Source organism: Carassius carassius, chromosome 1, assembly GCF_963082965.1.
Source record: "Carassius carassius chromosome 1, fCarCar2.1, whole genome shotgun sequence".
In the NCBI taxonomy this organism is placed as follows: Eukaryota; Metazoa; Chordata; class Actinopteri; order Cypriniformes; family Cyprinidae; genus Carassius; species Carassius carassius.
Window position 1 is genome coordinate 47,345,790 of NC_081755.1, and position 24,095 is coordinate 47,369,884.

Sequence of the window (24,095 nt, forward strand, 5' to 3'; positions counted from 1 at the left end):
CAGACCTACATCACCAGTCTATTTGCCTAATCTTCCCGGTGTTATGGTTTAACTGGTTACCGTGTTATCTGGTGACCAGCTTCCTGGTTCAGGTCTCCGCTGCAGATGTGCTGGAACGACGGCAGTAGATTCGGCGATTCTGAAAGCACAAACTGACGCGATATTAAGTGTTTAATAAACGCAGACTTGCTCATGCATGATTCAGATATTCTTGTAAAGATTACAAGTTATTAGTATGATCGCCCATTTGATGGCTGAAGTAAGTAGGATAAACAAAAAAATACGCGCTAAAAGACGTCACCCCGTGAGACAACAGTCACGAACCACTGAGCTACCGATCTACTCCGAAACAGCTCCAGATCTCTAAATTCAAGACAGGACTCTCGGCTCCACATCGTGCAGCTGCTGAATCAAGGAAATGTGACCGTGTTAACTTGTGACCTGTGTTTACCTATTATGAAAATAAACCATAGCAGAACACTGACTACATTTTATGGTTCATGATGTTAAAGAACATTTCATAACGTCTCAGACAACTGTACATTTGTGGCCACTGTGGTTTAATTATAAACACTATCGTTAACTCATATTTACCATAGTAAAAAAATGGTACATTTTAGTATGATCAAAGATACAAAAATTCTTCCAGAACAGACTTGTATATTTGCATTCCCAGAAGAGATGAGAAATGGATTCGTGTTCAGCAACACAAAAAGAACATGAAGTGTCAATATCAGGAAACATCTTTTTTAAGTAAAGCTTCACAGGATAGAAAAGATGAAGTAATTTGTAAGAAACATCCTTAACCTTATTGGTTATTAAGTATTTAGATGACAAAGTCCACACAAATTAATTAATAATTATTTATTACCGTTGACTGTGAGTGACGTCACTTCCCAATGCAAACATGCCCAATAGAATGGTCCCACCCCTGTCACTTGATTGACATGTTTCCGTGTAGAAAATGCAAACGGTAATGCGCTATTTGCATTTGCGTTTGGATTATTTCACATTTTATTCGTCCACAAATTGAAAACGCAATTGCAAATACAATTTGCAATTCCTTTTGAATAAAGTCCGGAATATCATTCCATAAGTCAGATCCATTTGATCAGGCTTGTGAACCTTATGACTCAAAGTCTATGTCAAGTGCAACTGGTCCATTCATTGAGAATCCGATGAAGAATGACACTCTTCTGTCAGATTCTTTAGGTAACTGGCTTCTGAACATTGGATCGACCTTCACATCTAAAGCACTGATAAAACCACCACAAATTTGACCAGAAACTCTGTAAAGTTTCTCACAGTCTCTCACTCGCTTCCACATTTTTTCATCATTCCATTTAGTTGAGATATTCTGCTCAGATCCTAAACAGTGGTTTATATCCCTATGAGAAATCAGGCCACCGTATCCTTTGTCTTTCCCTAAGTAAAAATGGACAGCTGCTCTCTTTCCATTAGACACAGGTCTCAGGTCTTGTAAATATGACAGCTTCATTTGTGACACAAAAGGTGGTAATGTACAGTCCTCCTCTTTCCGTAACAATAAAACTGTGATGTAGTGCAATGGCAAGATCTCACTGAAGGGTGTAGGCTGGTCGATTATTTTAATTAGTAAGTTGCGAAGGTCTTGGTAGGGAATGATATACTGAGATTCAGGGTTTATGTTGGCCAGAATTACATTGGCATAGATGAAGTTGATAGCGTCCCTCAAGTGTCTGGCCTCTTTCCACTTCAGAATGAAATCATACTGCTGGATGATCTCTTCAAGAGTTGATGCAGAGTCTTCTTTATATAAATATTCCAGAAGCCCAGTATAGGAATCACCGTTGTTCCTCTCCAGACATTGGCGCGTCTGCTCAATTTTAACCATGTGGTTCATGAGCTCATTGTTGACCAGCTCACTCCAATTTATTTTGCCAAAGAGGTCAGTGTACTGTTGAAAGTACCTGGAAACCTTGGGCTTTGTCAGCTCTTTTTGTTTGTCTTCCTCTGCAAAAAAAGGTACTAAATTGACAAAAAAATTGTCAAGAAAATTACAATTATTCTTCATCATGCCCTTTAGTTGAAGAAGATAGCTCTTATGCTTCTGCAATACTTAGGAATATTGCTTGAGTTCATCATTCATCATTGGCAGATCTTCAAAGGTAATTTTACCTGATAGCACTTCACCAAGGCAGTTAAACAGTGGTGTCTTTTGCAGAATTTGTATGATAATAGCTGCAGTTTGAAGTTCACCAAGATGGCCAGCGGTGTTGTAGGTATTATAATCCTTTTGTCTTTGCGATCGAGTCATTGCCTCTTTGTTTGCAGTTTGTTGTGTTTCTTTGCAAGCTTCTCCTGCAGACTTAGCCAATGTAAGGTACTTTTCAAGACTGTCTGGCTTGATGGGATCATCTTTGTCTTTGTGAACCTCATTCTTGAGCTCACGTACAAGTACCTGTGACACTGTATCACATATGTATGAGTTGTCTTTTGAAAGACCTTTGGCCTTCCTTGCCCAATTCATGGCTGTGGTAAAGTCTGATTTTTTGATGTAATAGTACCTGGCGAGGAGCTGGAATATTACTGCATCTTTCCTGTAGCACTTTGCTGCATTCTGTAGAATAAGTTCTTCCTTCCCTGGGGTCTCTTTCATTATATCTTGGATGAGAGGAGAAAAAAGTGAGCCTTTAGCCTCAGCCAACTGCCTCCTCACCAGCATGTTGTGAACATCCTGCATTAATTTTTGTTTTCCCAGAGCATACTCATAAAATGAGTCTGTTGTGAGCAGAAGGTTAGTGATTTCTGCCTTTGTCACTTTGGAAGAAAAAATTGAAAGTTCTTTCAAACAGTGTTGAGCTATGCTGTAGTGAATCACCATCACACCCTCAAAGCTTACTTTCGAATTGACTGTGCATCTTGTCAAAAGATTGGAAAACCGCTCAAATCCATCTTCGACCTTGGAGGGTTCAAAATATGGTTTTGTTTGCAGACCAAGGAACTCTTCACATGTAGAGACTGACAGCAATGCATTCTTGCAGTAGACATGCAAAAGGACAAGAACAGCAAAAAGTTGAGCATTTTTGTCTTGAAAGTTAAAACCCTTCAGGGTATTTTTCACAATACCCTGAATATACTTAGGTGAAAAGTTATTCTTCAGAATCATGAAGCCATAAAATGTTTTAGTGTTTGTGTTGGTCCTCTTAAACTCCTTTAGCTTTTCCTCAAACAGTTCCTGTTCCTTCTCAGATAATTTGTTTCCAATGAAAACTGCATCATCAGTCTGTTCACTGGATTCAGCTCTCATGCAGTTGACAATTATGACCCGTGGAGACGTTGTTGTTTTTTTTTGTTCTAACCATTCCTCCTCAATCTGAAGTTGGAGTTTTTTTTACATCAGAGATGTCTTGGAAATCATCGATCATGAGCAAAACAGGAAGTTGTGTGGGTTTCTCTTTTGTCTCATATGTTAGAAGCTGTACTACGTGTTCAGCTATGAGAGTATAATCATGTGTCGTGTCTTCCAGAACTGCACAACGGAATTTATCTTTGAGTGTCCATAAAACATGCATGGCTAGTGTAGTGCCACCACAGCCTGGAAGATGGAAAATGCTGAAAAACTCACACACTCTCTTCCGACTGCATATGTCTGGAATAATAGTATTGATTATGTAGCTAAATTTGTCTCGTTTGATGAATGGCATTGAACCAGGCTGTTCTGAGAAGTAAAAGTTCCACCAACACACCTTCCCTCCCTTGTAAAATATCTCCTCATGCTTTCGTTTGTCCTCATTTCCTCCATCACATTGGTTCACACAAAGAATACTAAGCGTTTCTAACGAGTCCTCTGTTTTCTTTGAGAGCACAACATTACTGCCACCACCACAAGGCAAAAAGCGGCTTGATTTGCGATTCTCTGACCACAGACTGAGCACGGTGCCATTGACCTCAGCAAAACTCAGTTCATAAATGCATCTTGTTGAGATGTCAACACATATCTGCCCTCAATGAGATCCTTCCAGTAGGTGTATGACGTTTCATTGTCACTTTACATTTTTATTTCAGTGTAGAAATTATCTATTCAATTCATTTTATATTTGGACAGATTTGTTACATGACAGCATTAATGAAAGTTTCTTAAGGGTCAATATCATGTTATCTGCATCTCCTGCACTCCATCAAGCCACTCTTATAATAGCAGTCATCACACAAAATAATGCACGACTCTATTATCTGTATAGAATGTGTGTAAGACTCTAATACTATTATGAAGTAATACTTTTATGACAAATAAATATTTCAGTGAGTAAAACTGGCTGTCTATAGTAGGCTGTTATGGACTACACAGCATTTTTATATTATTTTTAAATAATTTTTTTAATGATTATTATTTTAAATTATTGTCCCTGGATCAGTACGATACTCTTGAAATAAAGTAGCGGTGGTATCAGACATATTTTGAGTATCAGTTCTGGTTGAAAAGAAGCGATCTAATCCGGTTTACATGAAATAAGCTGCTCCCGAGCAGGTTTAAGCTTACGGACCTGTTGCTATGACAGCAGCTCCGGGATGAGCTTCGAAGAACCAAACGATCCAAGATCACGCCAAATCGTCAACATTCAAATCCAGCTAACTGAGTTAGGGACGTACGAAGAACGGGCCCCAAAAGCCCAGAAATTTGCCAGAAAGTTTTTCGTCAGGTGTCGTTTTAAATTATATGACATCATTACATTGCCTTCTTGCCACCAGCCAATCGCTGCACTGCTGATCATGGTTTCGAGTATCAATACATATCCCCTTTTAAGACAACACATGAACGCGCAATTATCTCAGATAACTCAATCCAGCGATACTAATCATACACAACAGGTGTGTTCGAAGAACCCAATTAGCCGGATCATGATTAGCACGATGATATCATCTTGGATGTGTCATTTGATCTCGGATGTAATAAGCAACGTACGAAGAACGGGCCCCAGGACGTATCGCATACTGTGGATGTGTTCCTTGTTGTCTCCTCTCTAACAGGATTGGTCCAAGGCTTAATGAGGGAGTGCCAGTGGTTGGACCAGAGACGGGACCGGTACTATAAATTCCCCTGGATCTCACTGAAGGGCGCTCTCCCTTTTTGCTCTCACCTTTGTTGTTGTCAGCCATGAGCCATGAGCCATGAGCCATGAGCCATGAGCCATGAGCCATGAGCCATGAGCCATGAGCCTTGAGCCTTGAGCCATGAGCCATGAGCCATGAGCCTTGAGCCATGAGCCATGTGCGCATCTCTTTGTTTGGACATGCTGTCTCCTGTGTGTTTAGTGGTGGTGAAATTGCTGTTAGATCTTAAGTAATTAACAGAGTGCTGTTAATCCCATGCTTTTTTTTGGAGAGCTTTATGACTTGAACCCCAGCAGTTCAGTGTTTGCTTGTTATCCCACACATGAGGCAGTAGGGGGTGAGTGCCTTTGTTTTTGTAGGCCATTCAGCCATTACCCTTTTCCTCCTGTTTTTGGATAGGTAAGGAGTGAGGTGAGATTGTTGTATTTTGGTTTCTTTATTTTGGATGCACAGGGAAGTTAGTTTCTTAATGGGAAGTTAGAGCTGTTTTGTTTATTGTTTTGGCATTTGCTCACCCTTGAACATTTGCCTCAGTTTCTTCATGTATTTTGTGATTGTTTGTACTCTACTAAATTGCTACAGCATCAGATTGATCCAAACATCAACTAAGAGAATAAAGAGTAACAGCTAATCATTGTGGTGTCATTTATGTTGCGGTTCTGACCTTGTCCGGGGCCGTAACACTACTAACTCCACCCCTACACTGTAAAAATGTAGACATCTCTAACTCAAATGTTTTGGGTGATTTCAGAGTTTATACTTGTAGTTTGGTTCTCTCAGGTTCTTTTCGTCAGGACCAAAAATACAAATAAATTAAAGGATGATTGATTTTATTCAACAATTTGTCTCCTCTGTTTCACCCTGCCTCCCTTTTGTAGAATATCGACTGGACTGGACATTTTGTGTCAGCTGCGTCACGCCGATACGCTGTTTCTGTTCAGATTAAATCACAACAACAGAAAAACGGATCCGGCATGACATTTTTATTTTTGGGTGAACTTACCCTTTAAGGATATAATTTAATAACCGGTTTGTCAGATCACAACCTTACTCTAGTTGCTAGAAAAATAAATCCAGGTACAGGGAAAAACAGCAAATAATCAAAATAATTTTTTTCCTATTCCAAAGAGAAATCAAATTGCACTGATGAATTATTTAAATTAAGTAGATTGGGAGTGTAAAGTAGACAGTAAAGGATGTGAGTATACATGCAATAATACTTTAACTTTACAGGAGACCCTTAGCAAATATACAGAATTAAAGAGAAACAAAACTAATAAAAATAAATTGCCATGGTTAGCTCTCTTTGGGATCTAATGAAGCAGAGAGACCGGGCACTTAAAACGTTTCTTACATCAAAACTGACCACTGATCATTATGTATATAAAAGTCTAAGGAACAAGGTTACCACACAGCTTAGAAAAGCCAAGGCAAACTTTTATTTAAATCTGATTAAAGATGCAAAAGGCAATGGTAAACTTCTTTGGAAAAGTATGGATAAATAACTTGGAAAAGATAAAACAAATTATGATCATATACAGCTTAAAATAAATGGCATTATTCAAAATTACAATATAGAGGTGGCAACACATTTTAATGATGATTTTTTAAATTCTGTGCGGGATCTGGCAGATACGTTCCCGAAATCAATTTGTGTATATAACTTAAATTGTGATGATTCATTTATTAGATTATCTCATGTAGATGAAGGGACAGTTTTAAAAGTAATATTACACTTAAATAATAGTAAATCTAAAGACATTTTTGCCATTGATTCTGTGTTTTTAAAAGAGCACAAGGAAATTTTAACGCCAGTGCTAGCTAAAGTTATAAATCAGTCTATAAATGAAAGTATCTTCCCTACAGCCTTGAAAACAGCTATAGTAAAGCCTATACACAAGTCAGGAGACAAGCTCCAGGTCTCTAACTATCGACCAATAAGCATCCTTCCAACTATCTCTAAAGTTTTTGAAAAAGTAGTTGCAGCGCAGCTAGTGGAACATCTTCATTACAATGCTGCATTACATCCTCTCCAGTTCGGTTTCAGAAAACGATACTCAACGGAGACAGCATGTTGTTATTTAATAAAGGAAATAAAATCAAGTCTGGATAGTGGAGGAGTTGTAGGGGCAGTCTTTCTTGACTTGCGTAAGGCCTTCGATACAGTAAATCATGAACTACTGATAGATAAATTAACAAAGTACAATAAATTGGATTAAATCCTTTCTCAGTGCAAGGCAGCAGTGTATCGATAAATAATGTATCATCTCCCTTACGAGCATGAACTATGGGAGTGCCGCAGGGCTCTATATTAGGGCCCTTGTTATTTTCTCTTTACATCAATGATTTTCCGTCTGTGTGTATTAATGCAAAAATGATAATGTATGCTGATGACACGGTCTATATTCATGGTAAAACTGCTAAGGATGTTGCCCGAAAGTTAACTGAGGAAATGAAACAGATTTCCATTTGGCTGAAAAACTCTCATTTAACTTTGAATGTTGACAAAACGGTGTCTATGTTTTTTACAAATCGCCGTAAGTTCTCGCTATGTAAAACTGAACCAAAAGTCATAATTGAAGGTCTTGAGGGTTGAAATCTTTGAAATCGATATTTAAAATCGAAATTAAATATTTAGGAGTCATTCTTGACCCAAATTTAAATAAAAAAACATATTAAAAAAATAACCAACACATTGAAAATTAACATTAGATATATTAGGAACTTTCTGACTATAGATGCATCTAATTTATATCTATATGCGATGATAATTCCGCACTTTTGTTAATGCATGACGAGTTGGTCACAGGCATGAAAACAGCATTAAGGCCACTGGAATCATTATATAAAAGTTCTCTTAAGGTTCATGACAAGAAATCACGGCTATTTCATCACTGTCATATTCTTAAAAAACATAGTATATTAAGTTTTGAAAACATAATCGTTGTCTTTATTTCTATTTGTTCAAGTGATTTTATAGAAGCTTTCGCAAAGAACAAAAGTTAATGCTTTAATTAAGTGCTTTGTAAATATTTCCAGCACAATAACCCCTTCGTCATGAGGTAGCCAGACTTTAGATCATACTAGCAACACTTAAAGGGTCGCCCTGTCTTCGATATAAGTGTTCAATCACATTTGCTTCTTCTAACTATTATTTTAATTCATGATTCTACATGCATACTCATTGCAGACAGGGAAGTGGAAAAAAAACAGCAGTGTCCCAAAATCTATTGAAAAAAAGTTATCATTGGCATTACATGTGCAAAAGGTGGCACATTTAACTCTGTTGAGATATGCTTGTATGGATGCTGTTGAACACCATAAGCATTTAACAGCAATAAGCATTTAACATCAACATTCCCTTTAAACTTGTAGGCATTAAAATAAAACAAACAAATAAAGGATCAAGTGCAACTAGATCCTGGACTGCCTGACATTTGCTATTAGTTATTTGCAGTTGGCACATGTCCTCCAAAGCATCTCAACAACACTGTTTTGTTCCAATCATAAAATCCTCCACACATCTATCATTTTGTTTAAATGCAATCTTACCTCGCTCAGCTCCCTCTTGTATTTGTCACTCATCAAGGGTGTCAGTGATGATAACCGTGCAATGATGTGCTGACCTGAACTACGCCAAAACGTCCTTCATCCTTTTTCACAACTCCTCCCTCCACCACTACCTGTACCTGTGTATGTAGCAGGAAGTAAACACCATACTGCCCCCCATGTGTATGTGAAAACAGAAGTGTGATGAGCAGACTACCTGATCTGTAATATCCCTCCTGTACCATTTCACATGACTGTGTTGCAAAGCACAGTTCCAGTATAATCTTTTAAATGTGCAAATCATACAACCACAAATACACAAACTTGAGTTCTGAATACCTTTCTTGCACGTAACTGCTTCCATCTTCCATTAGAGGGCATCGGAAGCACAGTAAATTAAGGACAGTTTTTGGGAAGTCAGGTTATTGACTGGCCTAGGCATTGAATCCACTCAAATGGCCTTGAGAAAACCTTGTTTTATGAAACTCTTTAACAACTAAACAACTGTGCTTTCAAGTACACTAAAATGTCAATGAACAACTTATTCTTTAACATAAAAATGATTGACTATGTAATTGCCCTTCAGAAGCTGAGTATGAAAAGAAGGATTATGATAAATACTGTAAAGAATCTGTAATGATGGCTCACAGGCCTCAGGGTTGGGATGTGTTTTGAACAGAAACACATCTGCCTTTCATTTAGATTCCTGACATTATACTCCGACACTCATATAATCCATACAGTTCATATTTCAGTAGCAAAGCGCTGGTATGTGGTTGGTATGCATTCATGAGAAATATTTGGGGCCAATTTTCTACAACAGTCACATGCAGCATATGCAATATTTCACATAGTGTTATAGAAGCAGTTCAGATTGAGATAAAGACCTTACAGTTATAGAATACATTAAATGGATCAAATAGATAGATAAATATGTGTATTATTTCAGATACATTAAGTGCTGTTCTTTTGACTTTTTAATCTATTCAGAGAATCCTGAAAAAAATTTGTGTTTTCACTAAAATATGAAGAAGTTTTAGTTACAACACTGATAATAATCAGAAATGTTTTTTTGATCAGCAAATAGCATATCAGAATGATTTCTGAAGGATCATGTGACATTGAAGACTGCAGTATAGCCTTGGTGAGCAGAAGAGACTTATATTAAAAACACTGCAGTACATGCACTTTCAAAGCAATGCATATAAACTACTGAAACATTGCCAATAGACAGAGGTGATAATTGCTCAGATCACAGTTACACTGCAGACAGATGTCACACTGACCCCATGACCCCTTCAAAACATGCCACCCCCTGAACAATAAGACAAAAACCTTTGATCTGTCCCTGAACAATCAAACACCTGCCGCTCTGTCTGTGGCACTCTCCAGAATGAGCTCAGTCTGACTAAACCTCTTCCTCTCTCCCACAGTGATCATGTCAATGTGAAAGTGTGTAATGGGTCTGTCTGACCCAGCTTTGACTGTTGCACAATCATACACGCACGTACACATGCTTCACATCCATCAGTCTTGTTAAAAGATCAGCTTCATCATGCTAACTTAGTACACTCTGTATGAACTCAGACATTTCTCAACCAATGAGCTCTATAGTCTTCCTGGAAGACCTCTGTTGTCCCATTTAAGCCTGTTTTTATTTCTCCTCTGGGGATTCAGAAGATAAACATCTGATAATATTAATTGAAGAGTTAAGATACAAAAGCCTCTAAGTCAGTCGCAGCAGTGTTGATGTAAGGTGGAGTGTGTCCGTTTGCTCTTGTAATGCTTGTTTGTTTTTTTCAAGATAAAGAATAAGGGTTTACCTGGAGTTCTCCGTTGTGTTTCATGTCAATTTCATCACGTTTTTCCTACAAGAACAAAACAAAAATAGTCAGTAGTTGTCATCCATTAAGAGTAAAGAGGCTTAAAAAGAATGTGGAGAAGCTCAGATCATTTGATAAGAAATGTGAGTCCATATTGTCAACTAAATTCAGTGTATTTGCATACATATTTTCATATACCTTTACAGAGCCCTCAGAGAGAAGACATACCTCATAGTTCAAACAAAAATTATTTGCTTGCCTTCATGTCATTCCAAACCTGTAGGACATTCTTTCTTTTGTGGAACATTAAAGATGTTTTAAAGAACACTAATGACCAAAAAAACACTGAACCCCATTGACTTTCATTGAAAAACTCCTAAGCCTTTAAAAGCACCCACATCTTGTGCTCCACAGAAGAAAGTAAGTCTTGGCATGAAGTAAAAGCACTTTTTGGGTGAACTGTATTTTAAAGATATTTAAGGAAATGGTAATTCTGGTTCTCAGTGTCTCGTTTAAGGACATGTAGATGTTCCACTATAAAACAAGACAAAAACCAAAACTTTAGATTGCAGATTTAGGTATGTGAGTTAAGATCTTTTCTGAAACTTTAGAGGAAATTGAAACAAGTTTGCTCTTCATTTAATCTCCCCAGTGTCCAGGAGAAATAAATGAGATATTAAAGAGATCTCGTCTGTTGTCATTCCTGTGGGTGGGCAGCAGACGGGTGCAGATGGATGTGAGAAAAAAAACTAGTAAACTGAAGGGGGAGGTGTGATTGTGAGTTAAGAGGAGAACATGAGTGTGTGTGAGCAAGTGAGTGAGAAAGAGAGAGAGAGAGAGAGAGAGAGAGAGAGAGATAAAGGGAAGTGGGTGGGAGGATCTTCTTCATTCAGCAGTAAGTCTTCATCAGACTCTTGAGGAGACAGAAATAAAGACCCCATCAGGAGCACACACAGTGTTTCTCAGCGAGCATCTGGATGGAGCGAGACGGAGGTGTGGAGCTCACACGGAGCCCCGAGACTCTCACCGAGGACGATGTGTCTGTGATCCAGGACACTTGGAGACCCGTCTACGAGAACCGAGAGAATGCTGGAGTCGCTGTGCTCATCAGGTAAGCTGCTCCATCTTATTTGCATACATCAATCATTCACAAAAATCAGTGTTATCACTGTCATTGTTTGCACATGCAGCATTGCTTACTACTTATGTTATACTCAGGTCTTTTGGGCATGCACCATAGTAATTCCATGGTATTTTAGACTTTTATAATAGGTGATATACTAGTTTTTGGAACTACACAATGGTAATACTGCGTATGGCCTTTTTTGAACAGGTACCATGATAATGCTTGATTGTTTGGACATGTACCATAGTTATGTCTTAGTTTTTGATAAGCACTTTGGTGGTACAATGATTTTTTAATACCATGGTGTTTTGACATTTATAAATGACAATTTTTTTTAATTAAAATGTTGAAAGGTAACTTTTTTATTATTATTTGTACAGTGATAATACCATGATTACCAGTTTGCAATATGCACAGTGAACATACCATGGTAATACATTGTTTTTGAACATTTACCATGTTGGTGGGTTGACATTAATAACTGATAATACAAGAGGTTTGGAAAATTCACCATTGTACTGTAGGTACTATTGTTATACTATTTTTGTTTGGTCACTTACCATGGCTACACCATGGTTTTGACATGCACCATAGAAATAAAAATATTTTTACATATACCATAACAGTGTTTTGGGGCATGTGTCAAAGTATATTTATGTTTGTGGTTTGTGTATGTACATATATACACACAAAGTACTTGGAAATATATCATGCTACTGAATTACTGCCATTAACTATGACATATCACATTTATATATATATATATATATATATATACATATATATATATATATATATATATATCATATGTAATGACAGTCAATCAGTAGCATGATATATTTCCAAGCAATTCCACTGAATCTTCAAGACTGTTGACACTACTGACTGGAATGCATTTAAGCAGGCTGCCACATACAATAAAGTGAAAAGAAAAAAGAAAGTGACGTGATGTGGCAAAGCTTGGTTAGTGCTCTGCATTTATCCCATCCAAAGTGCACACACACATCATCCCTCGACAGCTCATTCACAAACTGGTCCAACTGGAGCTTAACACTTCCCTGTGCAACTGGCTGTTGGACTCTCTGACTGGAAGACCTCAGGCGGTACAGGTTGGTAGCAACACATCCAGCACCATCACACTTAACACTGGGGCCCCCCAAGGATTTGTGCTGAGCCCCCTCCTCTTCACTCTGCTGACTCACGACTGCACACCGTCACACATCTCCAACCTCTTCATCAAGTTTGCGGATGACATGACTGTGGTGGGTCTCATTAGCAACAAAAATGAGACAAACTACAGGAGCAAGGTGATCCATCTGGCCGGGTGGTACAGTGACAACCATCTCTCTCTGAGCATGGAGAAGATGAAGGAGATTGTTGTTAACTTCAGGAGAGTGCACACTCAACATTTTCCTTTGACCATCAGTGGTGCGACTGTGGAGAGAGTGAGCAGCACCAAGTTCCTGGGTGTGCACATCACAGAGATCCTCTCCAGGACCGACAACACAGCAGCACTGGCCAAGAAAGCACAGCAGCGTCTCTACTTCCTCCGCAAACTAAGAAGAGCCAGAGCCCCGCCCCCCATAATTTACACCTTCTACAGAGGCACCATGAGCTGCATCACTGTGTGGTATGGCGCCTGCAATGTGTCCTGCCGGAAGACCCTTCAATGCAGTTGAGAAGATCATTGTCTCTCTCCCCTCCCTCCAGGACATTTATGGAACCTATCTCACTCGCAAAGTAGAGGTCTACACGGAGGGGTTTGGGGCTATATTTTAAATGGTCAACTGGGTCAGGGTCAGGTCCCAATCTATTACTTTGGGTACCGGGTCTGTTTAACAATGTGTGTAATCAGTCAGTCATACTCAGAGAACACCCGGCCATTATCAGAGTCAGTCAGCGCTGTGCATATGTTGTTTTGTAAATTTAAACTTGTAGAATTAGGATGAGAAAAATCTGTAATTTGGAATAAGGTGAAAAAAAATACAATGCAATGGCTCTACCTTTGACAATTGGCTTTTTTACAGCACTTTGCAGTTTCTCCAATTTTTATAATAATATTATGAACGAACCGTCATATCTAAGATAGCACTGAGATGATAGCAAACCAGCTAACGTCAGTAGCCATGGCACTGGATGAGCAATCATTATTATAATCCATGGGCAAACAGTTTAAATTATTATGCAAGTTGACTTGAGATACAAAAAATGCAAAACTCCATTTGTCATCCGTCACCATGACAGAAAGTGGACTTTTGAAGCTGGATTTCCAGAAGGCTGGGTTCGGGTCCAACTTTCAAAATATTAGACGGGTTCGGGTCAGTTCAAAGTAGCACATTTAAAGGCTCTTCGGATTCGGATACAAATTTTTTGGACCCACCATGTAGATTTGTACCGCAAAGCCCTCTGCATTGCAGGTGATTTCAACCACCTGACACACAGCTTCTTCAGTCTGCTGCCATCAGGAAAGAGATTGTGGAGTCTCCAGGCCGGGACCAGCAGAGTGAAGGACAGCTTCATCCATTAAGCTGTCAGGAAAATGAACTCCCTCCCGACCATGCACCCCCCACCCCCCCCCATTAAGTTATCAAGATGATTTCCTTGGCGATGTCCACAAGTGTTGTTCAGGGCTGATCATCTGAAGTTTGCAGATTCAATCCCATCTAGAATCGTGAACCGTCATCACCGTGTATGTGATAAACCAGGAGGACTGATGGTCTATGGTGACATCACATGAAAGATGTGAAAACTAATCCCACTGGTGCTGATTATGTTCCCATAAATAAGATAATAAGATAGATATCCTATTGTATGGAAAGAGAAGAAGTTCAGTTGGGTGCAAGAGGATTGTGGGTAGAGTTGAGGTGTGACTGCTGGGATTTGGTGAACATTTTGACCTTGAATGCTTGTTGGGATCTCCAGCTGCTCTTTATGGTTTCAGAGATGACAGCTTTAGTGCAGGCTTTCTCTCACACTCCTGATTTTCTGTGCTGCAAAAACTTCACCACACTGGTATGTCCTGATTTAGATACCTAGATAAATCTGTGTGTATCTAAATCAGGACATACCAGTGTTGTTATTGATAACTTTAACTTATTTCAATTAACCTACATTCCCCCCAGTTGAAATCAGTTCACAGAAATCGCAGACTGATTCAATTTATTTCACTGTCAACTATAACTTTCTTCAAGATCTACTGGCACAACCTTAAATGATTATTGAGAGTTCAAGATTGTACATAATACAGCTGGGGAAAATATAAAGAACATTAAGTTTAATAATGTGCATTTGATTAAACTGATTCAATATATTATATAAAAACTATTTACTGTAGTTTATACAGTATATGTATAATATCAGTAGATCTATTGCAAATAATATATATATATGTTTCAGTGCATTTTTTTGCTTGTAATCTTTGATACATTATTGTTAAATAGGTTCTTCTGATGTTCAGGAATCTGGTGAATTTTAGCAAATCATGTGAGCTCATATTTCTTCATTCCTGAGCTGTGCACATCTTACGGCACACAAGGATTGTGATAGATGTTAGCAGTAATTTCTCTTTAAAGATTACAGCTCACATCTATCTGATGATCACACTTGAAGGGCTGTGATACAGATTCATAATTAAACTCTTTCAGCTCGTAAAATTAGATTTATTTCTCAGAGGGGACATGCTTATAATTAGACGTTCACAGAAGGAGACTTGATATCTTCCTGATGTATTAATTTACACTTCAGTGGTTTGCATCAGATATTATCATCCATTTCGCTGTAAATTTTATTAAAATCCCCCTTCAAGACACCCTTTCATCTCTGTTACTAGTTGATGACAAAAAGCATCAGACTGCAGCCAAGAGGTTGTTGCAAATGGCAAAAACATCTCAGTTATGAAGTTTGCAAACTATCTCTGACATGCAAGAGAGCAGCAACAAACAACAGTTTAGGAAAGTGAGAGACAAAGGAGAGCGAGTGAACGGCAATACAATTGGAATCAAAAGTCAAAAAAGAACCAACCAAACTATTAACATGTCTAGATGTTCCCTACATCTCATATATTTTAAGCACAATTTTCTCATTCTGTTCAAATAAATTCACAAACTGCCCTGAACCTTCCTTCATTTTGTAAAAAATCAACACAACGCCAGAAAACAAGAACCTGCATGTCCGACGAGATGATACCGACACCAATAACTAAATTAGTGTCCACACCAACAGACGGTAACTATACCGATAACTAAATTAGTGTCCACACCAATGGACAATAACTATACTGATAATTATACCAATAAATAAATTAGTTTCTACACCAACAGACGGTAACTATACCGATAACTAAATGAGCGTCCACAACAATGGACAATAACTATACTTATAATTATACCAATAAATAAATTAGTTTCTACACCAACAGACGGTAACTATACCGATAACTAAATGAGCGTCCACAACAATGGACAATAACTACACTGATAATTATACCGATAAATAAATTAGTGTCTACACCAACATACGGTAACTATACTAATAATTAAATTAGTGTCACACCAATGGACAATAAATATACTGATAATTATACAGATAACTAAATTAGTGTCCACACCAACAGACGGTAACTATACTGATAATTATACCGATAACTAAATTAGTGTCTACACCAACAGACGGTAACTATACCGATAACTAAATTAGTGTCCACACCAATGGACAATAACTATACAGATAATTATACAGATAACTAAATTAGTGTCCACACCAACAGACGGTAACTATACCGATAACTAAATTAGTGTCACACCAATGGACAATAAATATACTGATAATTATACAGATAACTAAATTAGTGTCCACGCCAACAGACGGTAACTATACTGATAATTATACTGATAACTAAATTAGTGTCCACACCAACAGACGGTAACTATACCGATAACTAAATTAGTGTCACACCAATGGACAATAAATATACTGATAATCATACAGATAACTAAATTAGTGTCCACACCAACAGACGGTAACTATACCGATAACTAAATTAGTGTCACACCAATGGACAATAAATATACTGATAAATATACAGATAACTAAATTAGTGTCCACACCAACAGACGGTAACTATACCGATAACTAAATTAGTGTCACACCAATGGACAATAAATATACTGATAAATATACAGATAACTAAATTAGTGTCCACACCAACAGACGGTAACTATACTGATAATTATACTGATAACTAAATTAGTGTCCACACCAACAGACGGTAACTATACTGATAATTATACAGATAACTAAATTAGTGTCCACACCAACAGACGGTAACTATACCGATAACTAAATTAGTGTCACACCAATGGACAATAAATATACTGATAATGATACTGATAAATTAGTGTCCACACCAACAGACGGTAACTATACCGATAATTATACTGATAACTAAATTAGTGTCCACACCAACAGACGGTAACTATACTGATAATTATACCGATAACTAAATTAGTGTCACACCAATGGACAATAAATATACTGATAATTATACTGATAACTAAATTAGTGTCCACACCAACAGACGGTAACTATACTGATAATTATACAGATAACTAAATTAGTGTCCACACCAACAGACGGTAACTATACTGATAATTATACAGATAACTAAATTAGTGTCCACACCAACAGACGGTAACTATACCGATAACTAAATTAGTGTCACACCAATGGACAATAAATATACTGATAATGATACTGATAAATTAGTGTCCACACCAACAGACGGTAACTATACCGATAATTATACTGATAACTAAATTAGTGTCCACACCAACAGACGGTAACTATACTGATAATTATACCGATAACTAAATTAGTGTCACACCAATGGACAATAAATATACTGATAATTATACTGATAACTAAATTAGTGTCCACACCAACAGACGGTAACTATACTGATAATTATACAGATAACTAAATTAGTGTCCACACCAACAGACGGTAACTATACTGATAATTATACAGATAACTAAATTAGTGTCCACACCAACAGACGGTAACTATACCGATAACTAAATTAGTGTCACACCAATGGACAATAAATATACTGATAATGATACTGATAAATTAGTGTCACACCAACAGACGGTAACTATACTGATAATTATACTGATAACTAAATTAGTGTCCACACCAACAGACGGTAACTATACTGATAATTATACTGATAACTAAATTAGTGTTCACACCAACAGACGGTAACTATACTGATAATTATACTGATAACTAAATTAGTGTCCACACCAACAGACGGTAACTATACTGATAATTATACTGATAACTAAATTAGTGTCCACACCAACAGACGGTAACTATACTGATAATTATACTGATAACTAAATTAGTGTTCACACCAACAGACGGTAACTATACTGATAATTATACAGATAACTAAATTAGTGTCCACACCAACAGACGGTAACTATACTGATAATTATACCGATAACTAAATTAGTGTCACACCAATGGACAATAAATATACTGATAATTATACTGATAACTAAATTAGTGTCCACACCAACAGACGGTAACTATACTGATAATTATACAGATAACTAAATTAGTGTCCACACCAACAGACGGTAACTATACTGATAATTATACAGATAACTAAATTAGTGTCCACACCAACAGACGGTAACTATACCGATAACTAAATTAGTGTCACACCAATGGACAATAAATATACTGATAATGATACTGATAAATTAGTGTCACACCAACAGACGGTAACTATACTGATAATTATACTGATAACTAAATTAGTGTCCACACCAACAGACGGTAACTATACTGATAATTATACTGATAACTAAATTAGTGTTCACACCAACAGACGGTAACTATACTGATAATTATACTGATAACTAAATTAGTGTCCACACCAACAGACGGTAACTATACTGATAATTATACTGATAACTAAATTAGTGTCCACACCAACAGACGGTAACTATACTGATAATTATACTGATAACTAAATTAGTGTCCACACCAACAGACGGTAACTATACTGATAATTATACAGATAACTAAATTAGTGTCCACACCAACAGACGGTAACTATACTGATAATTATACTGATAACTAAATTAGTGTCCACACCAACAGACGGTAACTATACCGATAACTAAATTAGTGTCACACCAATGGACCATAAATATACTGATAATTATACTGATAACTAAATTAGTGTCCACACCAACAGACGGTAACTATACTGATAATTATACTGATAACTAAATTAGTGTCCACACCAACAGACGGTAACTATACCGATAACTAAATTAGTGTCCACACCAATGGACAATAACTATACAGATAATTATACAGATAACTAAATTAGTGTCCACACCAACAGACGGTAACTATACCGATAACTAAATTAGTGTCACACCAATGGACCATAAATATACTGATAAATTTACCGATAACTAAATTAGTGTCCACACCAATGGACAATAAATATACAGATAATTATACCGATAACTAAATTAGTGTCTACACCAACAAACGGTAACTATACTGATAACTAAATTAGTGTCACACCAATGGACAATAAATATACTGATAATTATACCGATAAGCTGGGCAACAAGTGACTGTCTTATTACACACATAATATGGACTAAGTGTCTTCTTAACTGCTCGTCTACTCGCTTTGTTTATCATCCCCATGATTGTTTTTCACGTTTCCAGGGGATTTTAACTGCCTTTGTTCGTCCTCCAGCCGCTGACACATGAATCTGGAGTCAGAGGTTAAGAGCACGTGTGCTTAAACATGAGTTATGGTCTACATTAAGATGAGAGACAATCTCTCTTTATATCCTGTTTGATTTGGACATGTGAGGACACGTCTCCTCTCTGGGCATTTACTAGATTCTGTCTCTGTTTAATGGGACAGATCTTCCGGTTGCGGTTTGACTCTTGGTTCAGTTCTGTGGGCCGTAAGAGGTGAAACAGTTGATGGGACTCGTAGAAACAACATCACAGCCACTCTGGCGCTGGATGCATGAGGCACGTCTGTAAAAACACAAAAGATGCTTCAGTCAAAAGTGATTGAATGAATATTTAAGCACCCTTTTGTTATGCAGCTGGAACATATTCTTTCATGAGATCATTTAGTTCTTACAGGAAGGCTTTTTTATATATATATATATATATAGAGAGAGAGAGAGAGTAAACTAGTACACTCTTGTTCCACTGCGTTACATCGGAGTAAACACATACAGTAGCATTCAGAGTTTAGGACATTTACAGTAGCTCTGGAAATGTCACTGATGCAACTGAATTGTAAATTTACATTTAGAGATATTCATTGCAACAAAAAATCTAAAAACCAACGCTAATTAAAAATTGACATCAACGCAGAAACTTGCACCTGAATGTTTGTGCTGCTTCTGCTGGATGAGAATAATAACAGAGAAGCTATCACAACACAAACACATCATGTGCCAGGAACGACAGCACTCATGTCACACACACTACAGAGTTCAACATGCTCAACATCCCTTTAAATGCTTCTAGGTCATTTTTTATCACTAAGTGAGTTTCCTTGCAGTATTTGTTGTGAGTGAAGGAGAATTTCAGCCATGCTGGTTAAATATTAGGTTAGTATTATCTCAGGAATGCTTATCTTTCCAGCTGGGCTGAGATAAGCTTTCTCACACATGGCACAGTTCACTTTCACATGTTTATCTTTAGGATCCTCATGAAATGGCTTCATGGCCCTACAATAATATATTTCCTATTAAAACAGGAAGTTTGCAGCCTCAATCTGGAACCTAATCCTCTACTATCTACTACACATGTTTATTATTATAAACAATCATAAATGAATGAAGATTGGTAACTGTACTCTGATCACCTGATGACGAGGATCTTCTGTTCCAGTCCAATCAAAATTCTAATGCGTGTGGCTCACTTGAATCTGTAAAAACAATTCATAATAAACATCAAAAATGAATTATATTTCATTGAATTAATATAACAAGACATTTTTAATTCAATGAAACATGATCATGTTATGTTTGACCCAAACAATAATCTTTTAACCTCATGTGATTCAAAACCTGTATGACTTTCTTTTTCTGTGGAACATTTTTTGGTGATATTTTGACAGATATTGGGAACAATTAATTTTGGAGCACACGTCTGAAAATATCTCCTTTTTAAGTTTCAAAGAAGAAAGAACGTCAGGAGTTTAAAGGAATAGTTGCTCACCAATGGATACTACGCAGTGAATGGGTGCCGTCAGAATGAGAGTCCAAACAGCTGATAAAAACATCACAATAATCCACACCACTCCAATCCATCAGTTAATGACTTGAGAAGAGAAAAGCTGCATGTGTTTAAAAGAAAAAATCATGAAGATGTTATTACCATCAAACCATTGCTTCTTGCTAAATATGAGTCCTTTATCCATCCTTATTTCCTCCTCCAGTGAACAAGTCTTCTAGTGTGAATCAGAAGAGAAATCTGCACAGATCAAGCACTGTTTACAAGCCACAACAGTCCAAAATAGCACTTAACAACTATGTGGGTGGATTTTGATGTGAGAGACAACAGATGGACTTTTTCACTGGAGGAAGCCTTATTATGGATTATGCAGCGGTTAAGCAGCAGTTTGAAGTTAAAGCATCTTAATAATGTATTTGTTTTTTACAAACACACAGCTTTTCACTTCACAAGACATTAACTGATGAACTGGAGTGGTGTGGGTTACTTGGGGATTATTGTGATGTTTTTAGCAGCTGTTTGGACTCTCATTCTGACGGCACCCATTCACTACAGAGGATCCATTGCTGAGTGATGTAATGCTACATTTCTCCAAATCTGATGAAGAAACAAATTTGTAGATGGCCTGAGGATGAGTAAATTTCACTTTTGGGTGAACTATTCTTTTAAATCTTGTGAGGGGGGTCAGGGCGTCAATGAATTTTTGTTTTGAAAGTAACTAAATGTGTGTTCCTCCAGATTTTTCTCAAACTTCCCGTCGGCGAAGCAGTACTTCGATCAGTTCCGTGACATGCAGGATCCCGAGGAGATGAGGCAAAGCATCCAGCTGAAGAAACACGCTCTGCGGATCATGACCGCCCTCAACACGCTGGTGGAAAACCTGCGCGACGGAGACAAACTCAACACCATCTTCCAGCAGATGGGCAAATCACACGCGCTCAAACATAAGGTGGATCCGGCCTACTTCAAAGTGAGTATGAGGAACAAACAGCATGATACAAAGTTATAAACTATGTTTTAAAAGAAGTCCCTTTTGCTCAATAAGGCTGCATTCTATTTATTAAAATACAGTAATGTTAAAAATATTATTACAGTTAAAAAATCTGTTCTCTATGTGAATATATGTTCAAATGTAATTTATTCCTGTGATCAAAGCTGAATTTTCAGCATCATTACTCCAGTCTTCAGAGTCACATGATCCTTCAGAAATCATTTCAATATGCTGATCTGCAGCTCAACACACATTTCTGATTATTATGTTGAAAACAGTTGTGCTGCTTCATATTTTTGTTCAAATTGTGAAACATTTTATTTTTCAGGATTCTTTGACAAATAAACAGCTGAAAATAACATATATATATATATAATATATATATATAGCATTTATTTGAAATAGAAATCTTTGTAACATTAAAAAATGCCTTTACTGTCACTTTTGATCAATTGGACGTGCCCTTACAGAATAAATTGATGAATTTCTTACTGCAGATTCTGGCTGGAGTCATTCTGGAGGTTCTGGGGGAAGCTTTCCCACAATGCTTCAGTCCAGCATCAGTGCAGAACGCGTGGTCTAAACTCCTGGGCGTCCTGTACTGGCAGATGAACAAAGTCTACGCTGAAGTCGGCTGGGAAAACATCAAAAACTCTGCAAAGTGAAGGAGAGGACATATGCATAACTATACAAATTAAACCAAAGATTATTACAGTTATGTCATGTATATTTGATTCATTTCTATAAGTGAACGAAAAAGACGTAGAAGTAAATAAAGACGTGTTGTTGTAAAATTTGAAAATTAGCTCATACCAGACCATGTTTTTTAAATGCTGATGGACCCTACATGATATTTAATCTGGACTTTATCGATGTCAGATCCCTAGCAACTGTTATTCAGCTCAGATGATAAACACACTTATAAATCAGTGCAGAAATCTCAAGCTCTCTGCTTTCCGTCTCCCATTAAATATTTACACATACTCCAGATAAACCATGTACACAAACACGACCTCCATCAGATACAAAAATGTGCATTTCTGAAGGAAAATTTGGGTCTCTGCTGGAGCTTTAGATAAATATCCAGTTCATCTGAAGCGGATGTTTTTTGAAAGAGACGAGTGTTTTTGTATCAGTCGCTTTCTCTGCGTGCGGTGAGCAAAAAGAATATAAAGGACTATTCTGTGCTGAAGCAGCTAAACTGATTCTTTTTGTACTTATTAAATGATTTGTACATGAAAAATAATCACTGATTCAGAAATAAACTCTGAAACATTAAAGAAATAAACTCTGTCTTGAACTGTTTTCTATGTATAGTAAAATAATTATTCCAGTCTTCAGTGTCACATGATCCCTCAGAAAACGTCCCAATATGCTGATTTGCTGCTCAATAAATATTTCTGATTATTAGCAATGTTGAAAACAGTTGTGCTGCCGAATATTTGTAAAGACATGCCACAGAAATTGATCATGCTTTCACAGGAATAGCTTTAACTGTAGTAAATGTGGAACGTTGACTGACATTATGGATCAAGTTATGGAAGCACACACTGTTTACTGAGAGCTGAACGTGATTATATCTCTATTCATTATATCAGCGTCTTCACCTGAAGTATTTGTCCGTGTGTGATAATCTACAGTGAACCAGAGTCATTCAGTTTATGACCTGATTAAACTTTACAAAGGAACTGAGAAAACTTCATTATCAAGAGCTGCGTGATAAGATGAGTGTTGGAGAGAAAGATAGACCACGAAATGAATAAATGAGCAGAACTCAGCAGGACAAGTGTCAGTTTAAAGCTGTGTGTGTGTGTGTGTGTGTGTGTGTGTGTGTGTGTGTGTGTGTGTGTGTGTGTGTGTGTGTGTGTGTGTGTTTACACAGATGTAGAAATGGCCTGCAGCATCAGACAGACAGACAGACAGATCTGGCCACCTACCGCTCACAGACAGCTGCACTTCATTCATGCCACATTCTTTCCCATTTTACCCCTTCAGGGAATTTCAGTGGTAATTCAGTTCTTAAAAACCCCTATATCTGCTTAGAGAAGCCCTACCCCTCACACAAAACTTGGATTTGTTGAAAAAAAAATATATCTAATATATATAAAATATATATATAATATCATTGTTTTTTTCTTTCTCGGATTCTAACAGATTCTACTTTCGTACCTAATGTAATAAAAGTGATTTTTAACGTATTTTCAGAGCTCCTCTG

At 37.2% G+C, this 24,095-nt stretch overlaps 3 protein-coding genes across 3 annotated transcripts; 1 reads left to right on the top strand and 2 right to left on the bottom strand.

The window, feature by feature from the left end:
• Positions 1 to 1,126: 1,126 nt before the first annotated feature.
• Positions 1,127 to 2,056, bottom strand: LOC132153017 (sterile alpha motif domain-containing protein 9-like). Its single transcript, XM_059562117.1, has one exon. It carries the CDS (start codon positions 2,054 to 2,056, stop codon positions 1,127 to 1,129), a length of 930 nt encoding a protein of 309 aa, XP_059418100.1.
• Positions 2,057 to 2,098: 42 nt separating this feature from the next.
• LOC132153010 (sterile alpha motif domain-containing protein 9-like) lies at positions 2,099 to 3,289 on the bottom strand. Its single transcript, XM_059562104.1, has one exon. It carries the CDS (start codon positions 3,287 to 3,289, stop codon positions 2,099 to 2,101), a length of 1,191 nt encoding a protein of 396 aa, XP_059418087.1.
• Positions 3,290 to 11,343: 8,054 nt separating this feature from the next.
• LOC132153020 (cytoglobin-1-like) lies at positions 11,344 to 23,168 on the top strand. The gene is made up of 3 exons (XM_059562131.1): positions 11,344 to 11,577; positions 21,628 to 21,859; positions 22,378 to 23,168. Exons 1-3 carry the CDS (start codon positions 11,444 to 11,446, stop codon positions 22,543 to 22,545), a joined length of 534 nt encoding a protein of 177 aa, XP_059418114.1. The 5' UTR covers positions 11,344 to 11,443; the 3' UTR covers positions 22,546 to 23,168.
• The last annotated feature ends 927 nt before the right edge of the window (positions 23,169 to 24,095 follow it).

What these genes read in the sequence shown, in the direction of transcription:
- LOC132153017 (XM_059562117.1), bottom strand. Translation starts at nt 2,056, where the DNA reads ATGATGAAGAATAATTGTAATTTTCTTGACAATTTTTTTGTCAATTTA.
- LOC132153010 (XM_059562104.1), bottom strand. Translation starts at nt 3,289, where the DNA reads ATGAGAGCTGAATCCAGTGAACAGACTGATGATGCAGTTTTCATTGGA.
- LOC132153020 (XM_059562131.1), top strand. Translation starts at nt 11,444, where the DNA reads ATGGAGCGAGACGGAGGTGTGGAGCTCACACGGAGCCCCGAGACTCTC. An exon ending in GGAGTCGCTGTGCTCATCAG is followed by an intron (nt 11,578 to 21,627) that starts GTAAGCTGCTCC and finishes GTGTTCCTCCAG; the next exon opens with ATTTTTCTCAAACTTCCCGT. An exon ending in TGGATCCGGCCTACTTCAAA is followed by an intron (nt 21,860 to 22,377) that starts GTGAGTATGAGG and finishes TTCTTACTGCAG; the next exon opens with ATTCTGGCTGGAGTCATTCT.